At 39.6% G+C, this 13847-nt stretch overlaps 1 protein-coding gene across 1 annotated transcript in view; it reads left to right on the top strand.

The window, feature by feature from the left end:
* The window catches only part of SPAG17 (sperm associated antigen 17), a 210776-nt gene that overhangs the window by 74283 nt on the left and 122646 nt on the right, over window positions 1–13847 (top strand). Inside the window, exons 5-8 of the mRNA XM_034641782.1 lie at window positions 4928–5114; window positions 6647–6841; window positions 9405–9586; window positions 12993–13154. Coding sequence (XP_034497673.1) covers window positions 4928–5114; window positions 6647–6841; window positions 9405–9586; window positions 12993–13154 — 726 coding nt within the window. The remainder of the gene's footprint in view (window positions 1–4927; window positions 5115–6646; window positions 6842–9404; window positions 9587–12992; window positions 13155–13847) is intronic.

The following is a 13847-nucleotide window of genomic DNA, read 5'->3' as shown; positions in this document are numbered from 1 at the left end:
TGCATCGGAATCCGGGGATGTACTGTATGGTGACTAACATAATATAATAATAAAATTAAAAAAAAAAAAAAAAAGAAATGCACCAAGGACCTCTCTGCCTGGGTCTGACTCCCAGAAGAACCTAGGTACTTCCATTTGCTTCTGTTCTCTATAGTATGATGTCTCTGCACCAGGAAAGTACATACATAGTCACTCTACCTAGGACATTCTTTACATAGATTACTATACAATCTTCTTGAAATTCTACCCATGGAAGATAACATCATTGTTAAACAGAAAATGCAGAACACTAAATTGTGTAGAGAGAACAGTAACGATGTTAAAAAGGTGCATCATTTGAAAGAATGCACTAAATATCTTCTTCACTTGTCTTCTCTGGTGGTTTTTTGTCAGCTCTCTATATGCTTTCATATTTTTCAATAATGATTATTATCTTTATAATTTAAAAAAGCTACTTAAATGAATCAGGATTTATAGGTATTTTTAAGGTACTTTTATGAATATTGATAATTTCAGTGTCCATGGAAATGTGTTTAAAAAGTGCTTTTCTCTGGTCAACCAAGCTTTGCCTTGTTAAGGGAACGCAAAAGCAAAAAGAAATAGAGAATAAAAAGAGGCCACTCAACAGGAAGAGGAGGTGAGGGAGGTGAAGCTATGGAGAAACAAAAAAGCGTCCAGCACATAGTAGTATTTAGCCCCTGGAAAGACAGAGTAGAAGGAGGGCAGAAGGCCTGGGAAAGAAGGTAGGAAGATATCAAAGACTGAGACTAACAGAACCAGAGAAATTAATGAGTTTAGGCTTTGAGGTCAAACCTGCTTGTGTTTCTACTATGGTGGAGTGTCTGAGGGCAAACTCTCATTTGTCACTTATACAATGTGAACAAAACTACCCATTTTTCAGGTTGCATTGTGAGAACAAATGAAAATGATGATGTCTGGAAAGCACCTATCATACTACAGAGCTGAGTCTCTGCAATTTACTGCTAATTTTACATCTTGGTTGTGATCAGCCCTGCTCTCTCTGGGGTCCCAAGAAACCTTACAGAAGAAAGAGCTCAGGGAGTTCCTTACATCATAGAACCCCAACCCTGCACAGGTGCTCATACCCCACCTAGGAGAGCCAGCAGGGCCAGAAGGCCCTTGTACTGTCGTATCAGGAAAAGAATAAAAAAACTAGTTTTAAACTCCCTCTGTACTTGGCAGTATTTTTTGGAAAGATAGAATAAATGAATGTATGTATGAACATATCCATGTTTATTCTTCTGGTTGAACTTGAGAACAATTTAATCTGAAACAGTTTCTCCTTTTCCATCCTAAAGATCACCCTGAGATTTTATTTAAAATCACAGCTGTGGAAGTTCCTGGAAGCTTTTGATATCAGAGTTAGGACTTCTTTGTGACAGGGCTAGCTGTCCACCAAGGAGCTACCCAGGAGTGTTCACTTCAGTGGATTTACCATGATCCCAGTGTGGCTGTTTGAGCGCCTGCATGAGTCTTGCCAATGCCTCCGAGCTAATTGGACTCAGGGGCACTGATTTGTGCTCTGGTTTCATTTTAAATTAACAATCTCAAAATTTCCAATAAGCTCTCAACACTGGCAGAGAGTTCTACCATATTTCTTCACTAAGCTTGCCCTCCCATTTTCTGACATGATTCATCTTACTGTCTCTGTTCAAAACCTCTTACCTAGTACCTGCCTGTACTCAGCCAATAACTGTGCCTCATTCTTCACTTGAAAAAATTGAAACATTCTTTTAACACCATGAAGACCTCTCTCTTTCTTGAACCCACACTCAGCCGTCCCCCTTCTTGATCCTCTTATTAAACTGAGAAATGGTCTTTCCTCCCAGCAAAGGAAACGGACACATTCTATTGATCTGTTTCCATCTTACCTCCTCAAGGACTTTAGTCTCCCTGCTATCTTCAGCGTCTCCCTCCCTACTGGGCCATTCCATTAGACAGTGAACACATCTCCTAACTGGACCTCATATGCCCCTGTAATACACTCATCCACGGACATCTTCCCAGGGCCTTGCCTCTCTTCCAGTCAATTAATCACTATATGTGACCCACATCCAAATTTGTAACTCCAGCCAAATCTCCCTTCTCAGAAGAGAATGCATGTACTTGACTGCCTCCCGACATTTCTTGGCATCTCAAAGTTGACATGGTCTCTGAAGAGTCCGTCTGCTCACCTTAAGTAAAAGCCATTTCTCACCCCAACTTCTCTATCTCTGTAATCTGAGTCACTGTTAGGTCTTTTCTGGACCATTACTAGAGAGCTTCCTTTCCAGTCTTCTTGCTTATTATCTTGCAAAAGCATAGTACTTCTCTGCTTAAAACTCTTTATGGCCTTCCCATTACATTTTTGATAACATATAAACTTGTTAGTCCTACTTCCAAAGACCTGTCCCATGCCCTGCCTCCCCCACATCAGCTTGGGCTACTCTTTCCCTTGCCCATTATTCTCCTGCTATCCTCATGTCTTGTCAGTCCCTTGAACATACCTATCTCCTTTATGACTCCGGGCCTTCGTGCACACACTCTGTCTTCCTTGCTTCTCCCACACACTCTGTCTTCCTTGCTTCTCCTCGTCTTTCAGGTTTTCATTCAAATGTCACCTCCTCAGAGACACCCTCCATCACCAACTCATTAGAGAGGTTTCCTCAATTGTGTGCCTATCTTTGGGTTTTATCCTTCCTAAAAGTCTTGAAATTTTGTAGTTATATTTTTGCCAGTTTGTGCATGTGCTTTTTTGCCTCTTTCTTCTCCAGTAGGCTCAGAGCTCGAGGGGAGAAGCCCAGCTGTAGTTCATGCACCAGTTTATATCTGGTGCAAAGAGAAATGCTGGGGCTTTTCAGACCTCTGCCCCTTACCTTGTGCACTCCTTGCTGCCTCCACCCAGGGCTAGTGATGACATCGACAGCCTTCCCTGATGCTTTCCACTGCTGCTGAGGAGACAGAGTTTCCCCACCGCTAGAGCCACAGGTGCTAGGGCCTCATGGAGAATCCATAGGTACCTCTGACACTTCTTCCGGGTGCCAAAGCTAAACTGTCCTCTGGAGCCCTCAACATCCAGAAGACACATGGAGTAGAGAAGTGCTTCTCTCCCCTTCTGTGTTACATTCTGTTAGCTGGGTGCCAAAGCAACATATCTTCTACTCTCCTTGTCTCTAATGTATTAGAATGGAATTTTTCAACTTTGATTTCTTGATCTCAGGAAAACACAGAGCCCAGGTGTTGCTACAATAATTTTTTTATTTTGTTGTTCCAATTTTGTGGAGTATGGAAAAAGCAGATAATAGAAGCATATTCTGGATCTTCTGTATGGCCACCTTATGCTCTAGTACTGCCCACATAATTTTAATGAACACAGTCTATTTATATTTATAAACAAATGCATTGAAAGTGTAATTACATTATGAAATAATGCACAAAGGTTTCACAATTCTTTGAAAAGAAAAAAAAATTGGTGGGAAAATTAGGTCTTTACATGGTATATGGCAGTCTAAATATGCTCCAGAAAAATGTAAAGAGTTTGCTCTGCCAGCTGATGTTTTGTGTTGATCCCATCTTTGAATGTATCAAATAGCAACCATTGATTATGTCTATACATTTTTAAGTAGCATTATAATAAAAATAATTTGTCAGTGTTAGGTTCCCCAAAGAATCTATTAACCTTTGAAACTTGTTAATACACTAAAACTTTGAAAAACTTTGTCAAGGAGATTTAGAGAAAACTATTCTTTGCTTTTTTTTTTTTTTTTACTTTTTTAAATTAGTTTCAGAAGTAGAATTTAGTGATTCATCAGTGGCATATAACACCCAGTGCTCATTATATCACGTGCCCTCCTTAATGCCCATCACCCAGTTACCCCTTTCCCCCAGCCACCTCCCTTCTAGCAGTCCTCAATTAGTTTCCTAGAGTTCAGCATCTCTTATGGCTTGCCTCTCTCTCAATTTTCATCTTGTTTATTTTTCCTTCCCTTCCCTTACGTTCATCTGATTTGTTTCTTAAATTCCATATATGAGTGAAATCATATGGTTTTTGTCTTTCTTTGACTGATTTATTTCATTTAGCATAATACCCTCTAGTTCCATCCATGTCATTGCAAATGGCAAGATTTCATTCTTTTTGATGGCTGAGTAATATTCCATCATTATATATATATTCCATCATTATATAATATTCCATCATTTTTTATATATATATATACATATATATATACATACACACACATATATGCCACCTCATCTTTATCCATTCATCTGTTGGCAGACATCTGGGCTCTTTCCATATTTGAGCTACTGTGGCCATTGCTCCTATAAACATTGGAGTTCATATGCCCCTTTGAATCACTATGTTTGTAATCTTTCGATAAATACGTCATAGTGTAATTAGTGGGTTGTAGGGTAGCTCTATTTTAAACTTTTTGAGAAACCTCCATACTGTTTTCCAGAGTGGCTGCATCACTTTTTTGGTCTTTTTTAAACTTTCGTTTTGTTTTTAATGAACAAGCCAACCTCTCTCTAATACTCAGACTGACACTCCCCAGGGTTAGGCTGCAAGATAAACCTAAGTTACAACCATCACAAGGTACTCAGAATCCCCCACTCGCCCTCCCCCAACAACTGAGGTAATTTATAGGCCCATACTTGAGTCTCCTTTAGGATGAATTCTCTTCTAGAAAGTCACTTGTGTAAAAGGTCTCCTAGCACCCACCCCTCAGTCCTCACGCATGGATGTGCTTTGTCACAACTTGGGCCCAACCTGGGATCTCCAGTATCCTGGCTTGAAGAATGACTACTTGAAAAATAAATGTGTAAACAGGCACTTGAACAAAATAAAGGATTGATTCACCCAACAGTAGAAAAGCTGTTGCTTGCTCACCGTATGATTTGGAGAAAAAGTATTCTCTCTTTCCAGGTAATAGAAGATAGATTCAAGATAGAAAAGGATAAAGAGAAAGCAAAATCTCCCAAGGAGAAGACGACTTCAAGTACCAAGGTCACCAAAGGAAAGGGAAAAGATCAGCCTGAGGCAAACACAACAGTGAAAAAGACCACGCAGTTAAAACAGAGGGGAGAAGACGATGGCACTAAACATTACATTGGTCAGTGAGACGCTCTTCCTGTGGGTTACCTTCCACTTCCTGCCTTCCAATCTACAAAATAACTTGAGAAATCATTTTAGTAATGATGCTTAATCTTTCCCAGGCTTTTCTCTCTTTATAAAATCAGAAATCACATACCACCCATGACACCGTAGTAGGAAAATAGTGCTTTTTGCAATTCATTTATGTTTTCACCACATATTTATTTAGCTCCTGTCTTGCTGCGGACACGTTTTCATAACGCAAATGAAAGATGAAATAATGAGCTGATTTTGCCACCACGTAGCTTACTACCTTGTTCAGAACATTTTAAAAACTCAGACATAATTATGACGCAAACTAGAAAGTGATTATTGTAATGAATGAAATACGGTGATGCTAAAATCAGACCAGTTAATTTGGGACTCACACAGAGCACATGGCTTCCTGACCTGACCTCAACTTCTCCCACTATTAGCTTCTCTTAGAGCAACTAGAATTTCCTTCATTTTTGATTTTTGATGTAAAACTGTTTTAACCTGTGCAGCTTGTGAGTAATTCATTGCCACCTACCCTCGAACCCAAATGGAGCTTCCTGTTATTATTTGCATCCCATTTAAATGAGATGGCAGGCCCTCACACCCCTTGTCACTTGGACTCCCTGGACGTGGCTCCACTGTAAATCCACAAGACTTAGAAGCCATGATATTATGGTTTCCATAGGCACTATCAACACAGATTTGTTTAGGGATAGAAGAAAAATTCTTACTTAAAAATTAAAAGTTTGTGCATATTGCTTTATTTGTAAATTTATCTTAATGGGCTATTGAGGATTTAATGTTTTCGTGTACTACCCAGCATGACTGTGAAAGTACCACAATTATTTTTACCTCTCTGAATCTCACAGTCTAGGAGAAACTTATGTTTTAACATTAATAAAACAGTGTAACCAGGGCTAAGTAGAGGGGGGAATAATTTTAGAAAAGTGCACAATATATATTTTTAAAATTTAATGCAAGAAATATATCATTGTTCCATAACCCACTTAGCATTCACACCTATTGACGAAAATACACAGAATACTTTGGTAGGGGGCACGTCCATATTCGATATTTCCCTCTCCTGTAAACACCTCTACTTATAAAATACCACAAAAAGCTGCAGCTACTCGTAATTCAGGAGTAAAGCCAGATGTTGCTCAAAAGAGATTGAACCAAAAAAAAAAAAAAATCACAGCCTAAGCTTTTCTCTTTTTACAAAACCCAAGCACACATTTTCCATGAGCACAGGCCCCATGTATGTTTGTCCTTCTATTATGACTATGTCTCATTTACAAAAGTGATTTAATATTTTGTAAAATGGCCACAGCCTTCTTACTGGAAGGGTAATAATGAAAACCAGTCAACATGCTTGCATTCCAGCCAAGTGGACTGTTTTTGGCGAGCCAGAGGTATTATAAACGCATGCATAATGTATGTAGCCATCTAACTGCTTGAGTGCAACCTGTTCTCTTTTAAAATGACGGCTGCTCTTCTTTGTGGTATTTTGAACAGACGATGAGCCAGATGATGGTGCCCAGCATTACATTATAGTTGTGGGCTTCAACAATCCTCAGCTATTAGCGATTATGACTGAGCTTGGCATTCCCATCAGCAGTGTGATTAAAATATCTTCAGAGAATTATGAACCTCTGCAGACACACCTGGCAGCAGTTAGCCAGCAGCAGGAAGTGCTTCTTCAGCCAGAAGGTATGCAGTCTGCTACACAACTTACTGAATCTTTCAATATTATCCACTGTCTGTGAAGTACAGATAGAGTTTTCTGTCCAAAAAATAGTCATACAATACATTCGTTATTAAATCCTTTTAAGACTTTGATTTGCTCTTTATTCTGCTTGCACTAGCCAGGTGCTGTAAATTTTGCAAATTAAAATCATACTCTGTTTATATCCCTGTGTAGCCCCAGAGAACCTGGGCTATGGGTCAGAAGACTTGGTTATCTAACTACATTTCTCAGGAACATTTAACCCATAACTTTTACCTAATGTGTGGGCTGGATAGATCAACTGTAGATAATGTGTTCTTCCAGGAGCCACAGTCACCACGTGGCCCAAGGGAGGTCACAGCCTTGGATTCTTGCTCTGCTTTGCTTCTGGCTTATTGAGATGAATCAGAGAGGGCGCTCTATCTTCCGAGCTGTAGACTAGGTAGCTGTGGCTACCACTCAGCCATTTGGGACCCCAGGGTCTTCATCCAAGGGAGTTGTGCTAGAATGCCACTGTGGGAAGGGAACTCAAAGTTACTATGTACTTTAGGTGATAGAACAGGGATCCTATGTAAGCCTGTGTGATCTGGAAGTTCAAGTTTTTCTTCATACGCTGTTGCTTTTATTGTTATTTATTAATAATATCATTTGCACAGTGTTTTGTAATCTACACAACTACATCTCAATTTCTAGAACACTGAATTTTAAAAACTTGCTGTTCCAGGGTGCACCTGGGTGGCTCAGTCGGTTAAGCGTCTTCCTTTGGCTCAGGTCATGACCCCAGGGTCCTCGGATTGAGCCCCACATCAGGCTCCCTGCTCAGTGGGCAGTCTGCTTCTCCCTCTGCCCCTTCTCCTGCTCATGCGTGTGCTCTCTCTCCCTCTCTCTCTCTTGCTCACTCTCAAATAAATAAACAAAATCTTTAGGAAAAAAATTGGCTCTTCCAAGTTAGAAATTACTACCACTGATGATAGTAAAAACTACCATTTATTGGGCAGATGCCTTGGGACTAGGCTCAGGGCTAAGGGCTTTAAGTGCATTGATTTATGTGGTTTCCACTGCCATCCTCGGAAGTGTGTTTTATTACAGACAGTCCCCAACTCATGATGGTTGGACTTAATTTTTCGATTTTACGATGGTATGAAAGAGATACGCGTCCAGTAGAAGCCATACTTTGAAGTTGGAATTTTGATTTTTTCCTGGACTAAAAACGTGCTGTATGATGCTCTCTTGTGATTCTGGATGGTGGCAGCTCCCAAGCCACCCACATGATCACGAGGCAAAACTACCAATACACTGACGACATTCTGTACCCACATAGACTTTCTGTTTCTCACCTCTAGTACCATGTTCAATAAATTACATGAGGTATGTAAATAACCCTTTATTATAGAATAGGTTTTGTGTTAGATGATTTTGCCCAATTGTAGGCTAAGGTAAATATTCTGAGCATATTTAAGGTAGGCTAGGCTAAGCTATGATGCTCAGTAAGTTAGGTGTACTTTTTCACTTTCATGGGTATTAAGGAGGGCACATGTTGGGAGGAACACTGGGTGTTATATGCAACTAACAAATCGTTGAACACTTCAACAAAAACTTATGATGTACCATATGCTGGCTCACTGAACATAATTTAAAAAACCAAATATTCAACTTATAATGCATTTATTGGGGTATAACCCCATCCCCACTGTAAGTCAAGGAAGATCTGTTTTTCCATTTTACCAAAAGAACTCACAGCCTAGAGGCAGCTACTAACTAAAAGAGTTGAGACTCAGACCCAGCTGCTCCTATCTCAAAGGATCATTGTAATATTAAATAACTTATTATTGAAGCCAGTGAGAATATGTCCCATAAGTGCATAGCCTCTCTATAAAAAATATTTAATATATAGAAATAAAGTCACAGAAAAATAGACTTCATAATAGAACCATGGGGTCTTAGTAGTAGAGCCCATTTAGTTATAGGTATAATAAAAATTAATATTTTAGGCAAAATATCGTGTGTAACTCTATTGGAACTGTCATGATTTTAGTCAGAACATAAAGGCCCAGAGAAGCCTGTATCTATTTGGATGTGACCAAAGGTTAACTGAAGCATCAATCATTGATCTGGTCTATTTTTAGCCACGTGGGGAGGAGAATTGGATCAACAGCATTTCTAACCAATTATGAAGCAAACACACTGAGATGGTCAAAAAATGATTTCACAGAAAAACTGCTCCACATAGATGCAATCTAAGGGTGATGGAAATATCGAACACATTTAACTCCGCAAATGTGTGACCTTATCATAATGTTTCTAGACCTCAAGAGTAAAATGAAGAGGTGGGATAAGCTCAAGTTTAATATCAATTTTGAAAGTAAAATCCTCTGGTTTCGTAATTGTATAACCCAAGTTCAAAACCTTCTCAAAATTATATTTCTTCATTTGCCTTTTCTGCTACCGCACAGACATATTGCAATGCATATAACTGACCATATCCACTTAAAGTGGGAAGACATTCAACATTCTCATTTTGTTGTATTAACATGTTGCTATAATTAGACATAGAGGCTGAGAAACTGAAGAAAGAGAATGCCATAAGAGAACTTGAAACTTTCTGGAAGTACCTGGAACCAATCCTGAATAATGAGAAACCTGAAACAAATCTCTTCGATGTTGCTCGACTTGAATACATGGTCAAGGCAGATAACTTTCCTTCCGACTGGGCAGACAGCAAGATGATGGTTAGTACATGGATTTGTGAGAGTGGTTTGGACATATGGTAGTGTAGTTTCATTTATCATATTCATTCATTCCACAGACATTTATTGAGCACTGACTATATACATAGTTTTGTGCTAGACTCCTTCGTCTTCAAGACAGTGATAAGACTGAATGCCCAGTGATGGTTATAGCCTGGTTCTTTAGCTTTAAGTGTATGAATTAATGGCAAAGAATAAGATGGAATGGAGATGAAAGACGGTAATCCTTTTATTTGGTGGCATGAGACTTTGATTTATACTTTAACCATGTTCTTGGCAGACTTCTAATATATAACATGTTAATTGTGAAAATAGTAAATTTTACAGTTTTTCAAATTATATTGTCTTTCTTTTTTTATATATCAGTTCAAAATATTGTTTTTCTAGGTCCTTAATTTTATTGCCAAAATATTATTTTTAATATATTTGGCCAGCAAGGTCTATCTAATAGGATGACTTGGCCCCACCCCCACAATTAATAGGCATTTTCTGAGAGCATTTACTGGTCTCTGCTACTGAGGATCTTACAGAGAGGAATGAGCAAAACCATGAAACTGAGAAGCAGTGTTCAAGGTGCCATACACCTATGTGCTCAGTTATGTGAAACACACTCTACATTTCCTACTAATTCAGAAAAAGAAGAAATGGGATACATCACAAAGTAATAGCAAATATTTCATACACGGGGGTGTCTTTAAAGAGAAGGTTGAGTGACTACTTCTCATGGATGTTGTGGAAGATATCCAGGCAGCCCTGTTACACAAAACTTCTCAGGTCTCTGTCTGGTTGATCCCCTGTTCCAACAAACAGAGGCCCCAGGGTTGGAACATGAACATTTCTCATGACTGGAGTCCCTGACTGTATAACCTTGAGGTGGATGTGCACGTGATGAAGTAAGGAAAACTCGGAGGAGAGGGAGACCCAGATTTGAACCTTAAAGGATGGACAGGATTTGAATAAGTAACAATATACAGATCAGTTTGAGTTATTAAGACTGTCAACATAAAGCATTAGATGTCACTATATAGAAATAGAACCCTGAAGCCTGATGCCTTGCCAATAGTAATAATAAATATCAGCCTTGACCTATACGTGGAAAAGAAGCTAAACATAAAGAAGCCGTGGTCGAAGGCAGAGCTTGTTCTAAGCAAAACTGGTTACTCCAAGCTCCCTTGGCTTGGCCTCTTTCCACCCTTTCATCTAGATGTCTTCATCTTTCCTGCTTTGTCTTTCACTCTTCTGCCTCTTCAACCTGAGTTCAGAAAAGAATGCACTACCCTCTGTCCTTTACTGCTTCATGTCACACCATCTCGAGAACTTGCACACGTTATTGGTTCAATAGGGCATAGGAGGTCACAGCCATATAATTCCTGAGCCATAATTCAGAGGAAGCAATAAGAAGAGTCTTCTAAGTCAGCCTCAGGCCAAGTATCTTTTGCTCTTGCTCCAGCTAAGGGTCTCTTCTTTGTATTTTATTTACCCCCCCAGGCATGGACTGACAAGAGCTGAAATGTGTCGAGTCCAAGGTGGAGTACATTTCACTGCACCTTCAGTACATAGATGTCATAAAACCAAGGCACATAATCGCAGCTTCAAAAGACCCAGCACCATTCCCAGCACCCTGTTTCCTCCTCCAGTGTCCACAATTTTGTGTTCATTAGAAGATTTTAATCACTCCATTTTCAAAGACTATTACTTTTTTAAAATACAGACTAGAAGAATTTAAATGGCGATTAAAGTTCAGAAAACTTTATGTTGAAAAAATATTATCATCTCAGTTGAAATACTAGTCATGGTAAAATATTCTTGACCTCCGAACTAGAAAGTCAACATCGAGGGCATCTAGTTGGGCCACAAAAATAACAGTCAGGAATGAAAACATTCAGTCGTCTAGGCAACCACTTATGGCTGGGCTGCCCACCTGGATGCACTGATCTCCTATCAATCAATTTGCAAGTATTTATTGAATATCTTCTTTATGCCAGGGCTGTGGTCTGGGTCCAATTGCAGTATTTTTTTTTTAGAGCCCAGGCACACCTCTATAAGTTATGATTTGTGGGTGAACAACCCAGCATTGAGGATGATGGGGTAAGAGAGTCTTGAAAACAGTTCAGTCTTGGAGTTGGGTTTGAAAAGAAAGGCCTTTGGGTTTCATATTGAAGAACAAAGTTCACAGTAAAGTTGAGATCACCTGAGAAACATAAAAGTAATAAATCTACTTCTCGTAGAAATAGACTAAATACATGGTGTGGATACATGATGTCACACACTCAGCTATATATGTAAGTTGGTAATGGCCTCATAGCCAAAGCAGAAGCCAGCCAAAGGGTCCTCTTCGTCTCTGGAAGAAGGAAAGCATTAGTACCTTTGTCTTCAAACAAGCAGGCTATATTTATGCTGAACCAAGGTAACGAAAGCTTTACATCAAATAAATGCCCATCAAGAAGTGCTAACTACTCATGTAAGACATCTGCAACATCTCAAGTTAAAACCTTGTTGCTGAAATAATTTTCTGGCTTTTAGCATGTGATTTGCTGTTTGATTTAAAAATGAATAAACTAGTTAAGCTAAAGGATCAGAAGGGGCAGAAGTCCTACCATATTTCTTATAAATACAAAGAAAAACATGTTTCTCTACCAGAATTTGTGCAGAAGACTAGCAGGTTGAAGCTTAACTGGAGAATGCTCAGTCCTAGAGTAGGCATGTGGAGCCCAGACTGACAGCTATGCCTTGAAGATGGGCAGAGCTCCGCACTTACCTGGACTCCTGCCAGACTATGATTCACTGCCCCCCCCCAAGAAGCTATCTCATCCTACCTTACTCTGTAACTCAGATCTAAGATAAGCCTACTTAACCCTTCTTTGCTTGCAGGCAGGCAGACCTAGTGGTAACAGTACTTTTCCAGTTCTGGAAATGAAAGCCCAGGTAATAAGGGTATCTGATCGACAACTTGTTTGCTAAATAATAAGACTTGTGGGTATTAGATATAGAAGCAGTAGATTATCTACTTCTTAGGGTTTTTTTCTGCCGAAGGTAGCACAGAAGAGATTATTGAAATTATCTATCTAATATGTTCTTTTAGAAATTGAGACATCAGAATATAGGCCACGTTACTGAAATTAATGAACAGGGTGTTTTTCATTTAGTTGAAGCATTAATTAGATTCTTACAGTGTTATGCAGCCATACAACCCTCCAAAGGGAACAGTCTGCGTTGTAGTGAACAAGATGGACAAGAAGGGTTCAACAAATGAAGACTCACTCACCATGGCTGGGATTTACTGGTTGGGGAAGTGCTTGGTTTAGCTGTTAAGAGAGAAACAAACCATACATCTGATTCCAACAACAAAACACTAATAACTAACTGTCATTAATTCTCTCACTGGTAGCTGGAATTGGGTACTGATATTTTTGAAAATATTGCCTGTTTGATGTATGACACCCTGGATTGGAAGAGGCAGCACCAACACTATTTGGAAAGTATGCAGCTCATCAATATCCCACAAGTGGTTAATGAAAAACCTATCTTGGAAGCCATGTCAATTACTGAGGTAGGCACTTCTGGAATGTCCTTAGTGGGTTGAATGATCAACTGAACAAGTTGATTTTCACATTTGTACAACACACAAAGGAAAAATTACATGAATACTTGTGGGAAGGAAATACTGCCTGCTGGAAATTAGGTAGTGAGGGTGGGAGTAAGAAGAGACCCCCCCAGGCACAGCATTAAAGGGTACCCATGTGGTCAGGGCTTATATGAAGCTTTCTAATTACCTGCCACATGGAGAGTTGATGATAGAAGCCATTCAGTCCATGGCACAATAAATCACACCTGGAACAAGGAGAGGGCTACTGATAAATTAATCATGGTGTTTATTTAGCTTCTACCATGTACTAGCCTTATGCAAGGTGCTGGCAATAATGAACAAGATGCACCCCCAGCCCCCCCCATTGAAGTTAACTTTTAAAGAGGATGGCAGTCATGTCAACAGTGGTTTCAACATGGCATGATGTGTGCTGTGAGAAGTCAGCTCAGGCTGCAGTAGAAACACTAAAATATGGCACCTAAACTGACCTGGAGAGGACCAGTGGGGGAGAGGCAGGAGTAAGGAGAGCATCACCCAGCAGGGTAAGTGATGTGGTGAAGGCTGCTTATGATTGCCTAGTGGAGGAAGGGACAGAAAAGTATTCTCAAGAAAGGGGCAAAGATGGACATACATAGACATGAGGTCAAAGGAAAGAAG

Source organism: Ailuropoda melanoleuca, chromosome 2 (genome assembly GCF_002007445.2).
Source record: "Ailuropoda melanoleuca isolate Jingjing chromosome 2, ASM200744v2, whole genome shotgun sequence".
Classification (NCBI taxonomy): Eukaryota; Metazoa; Chordata; class Mammalia; order Carnivora; family Ursidae; genus Ailuropoda; species Ailuropoda melanoleuca.
This window is presented reverse-complemented; position numbering and strand designations above follow the sequence as displayed.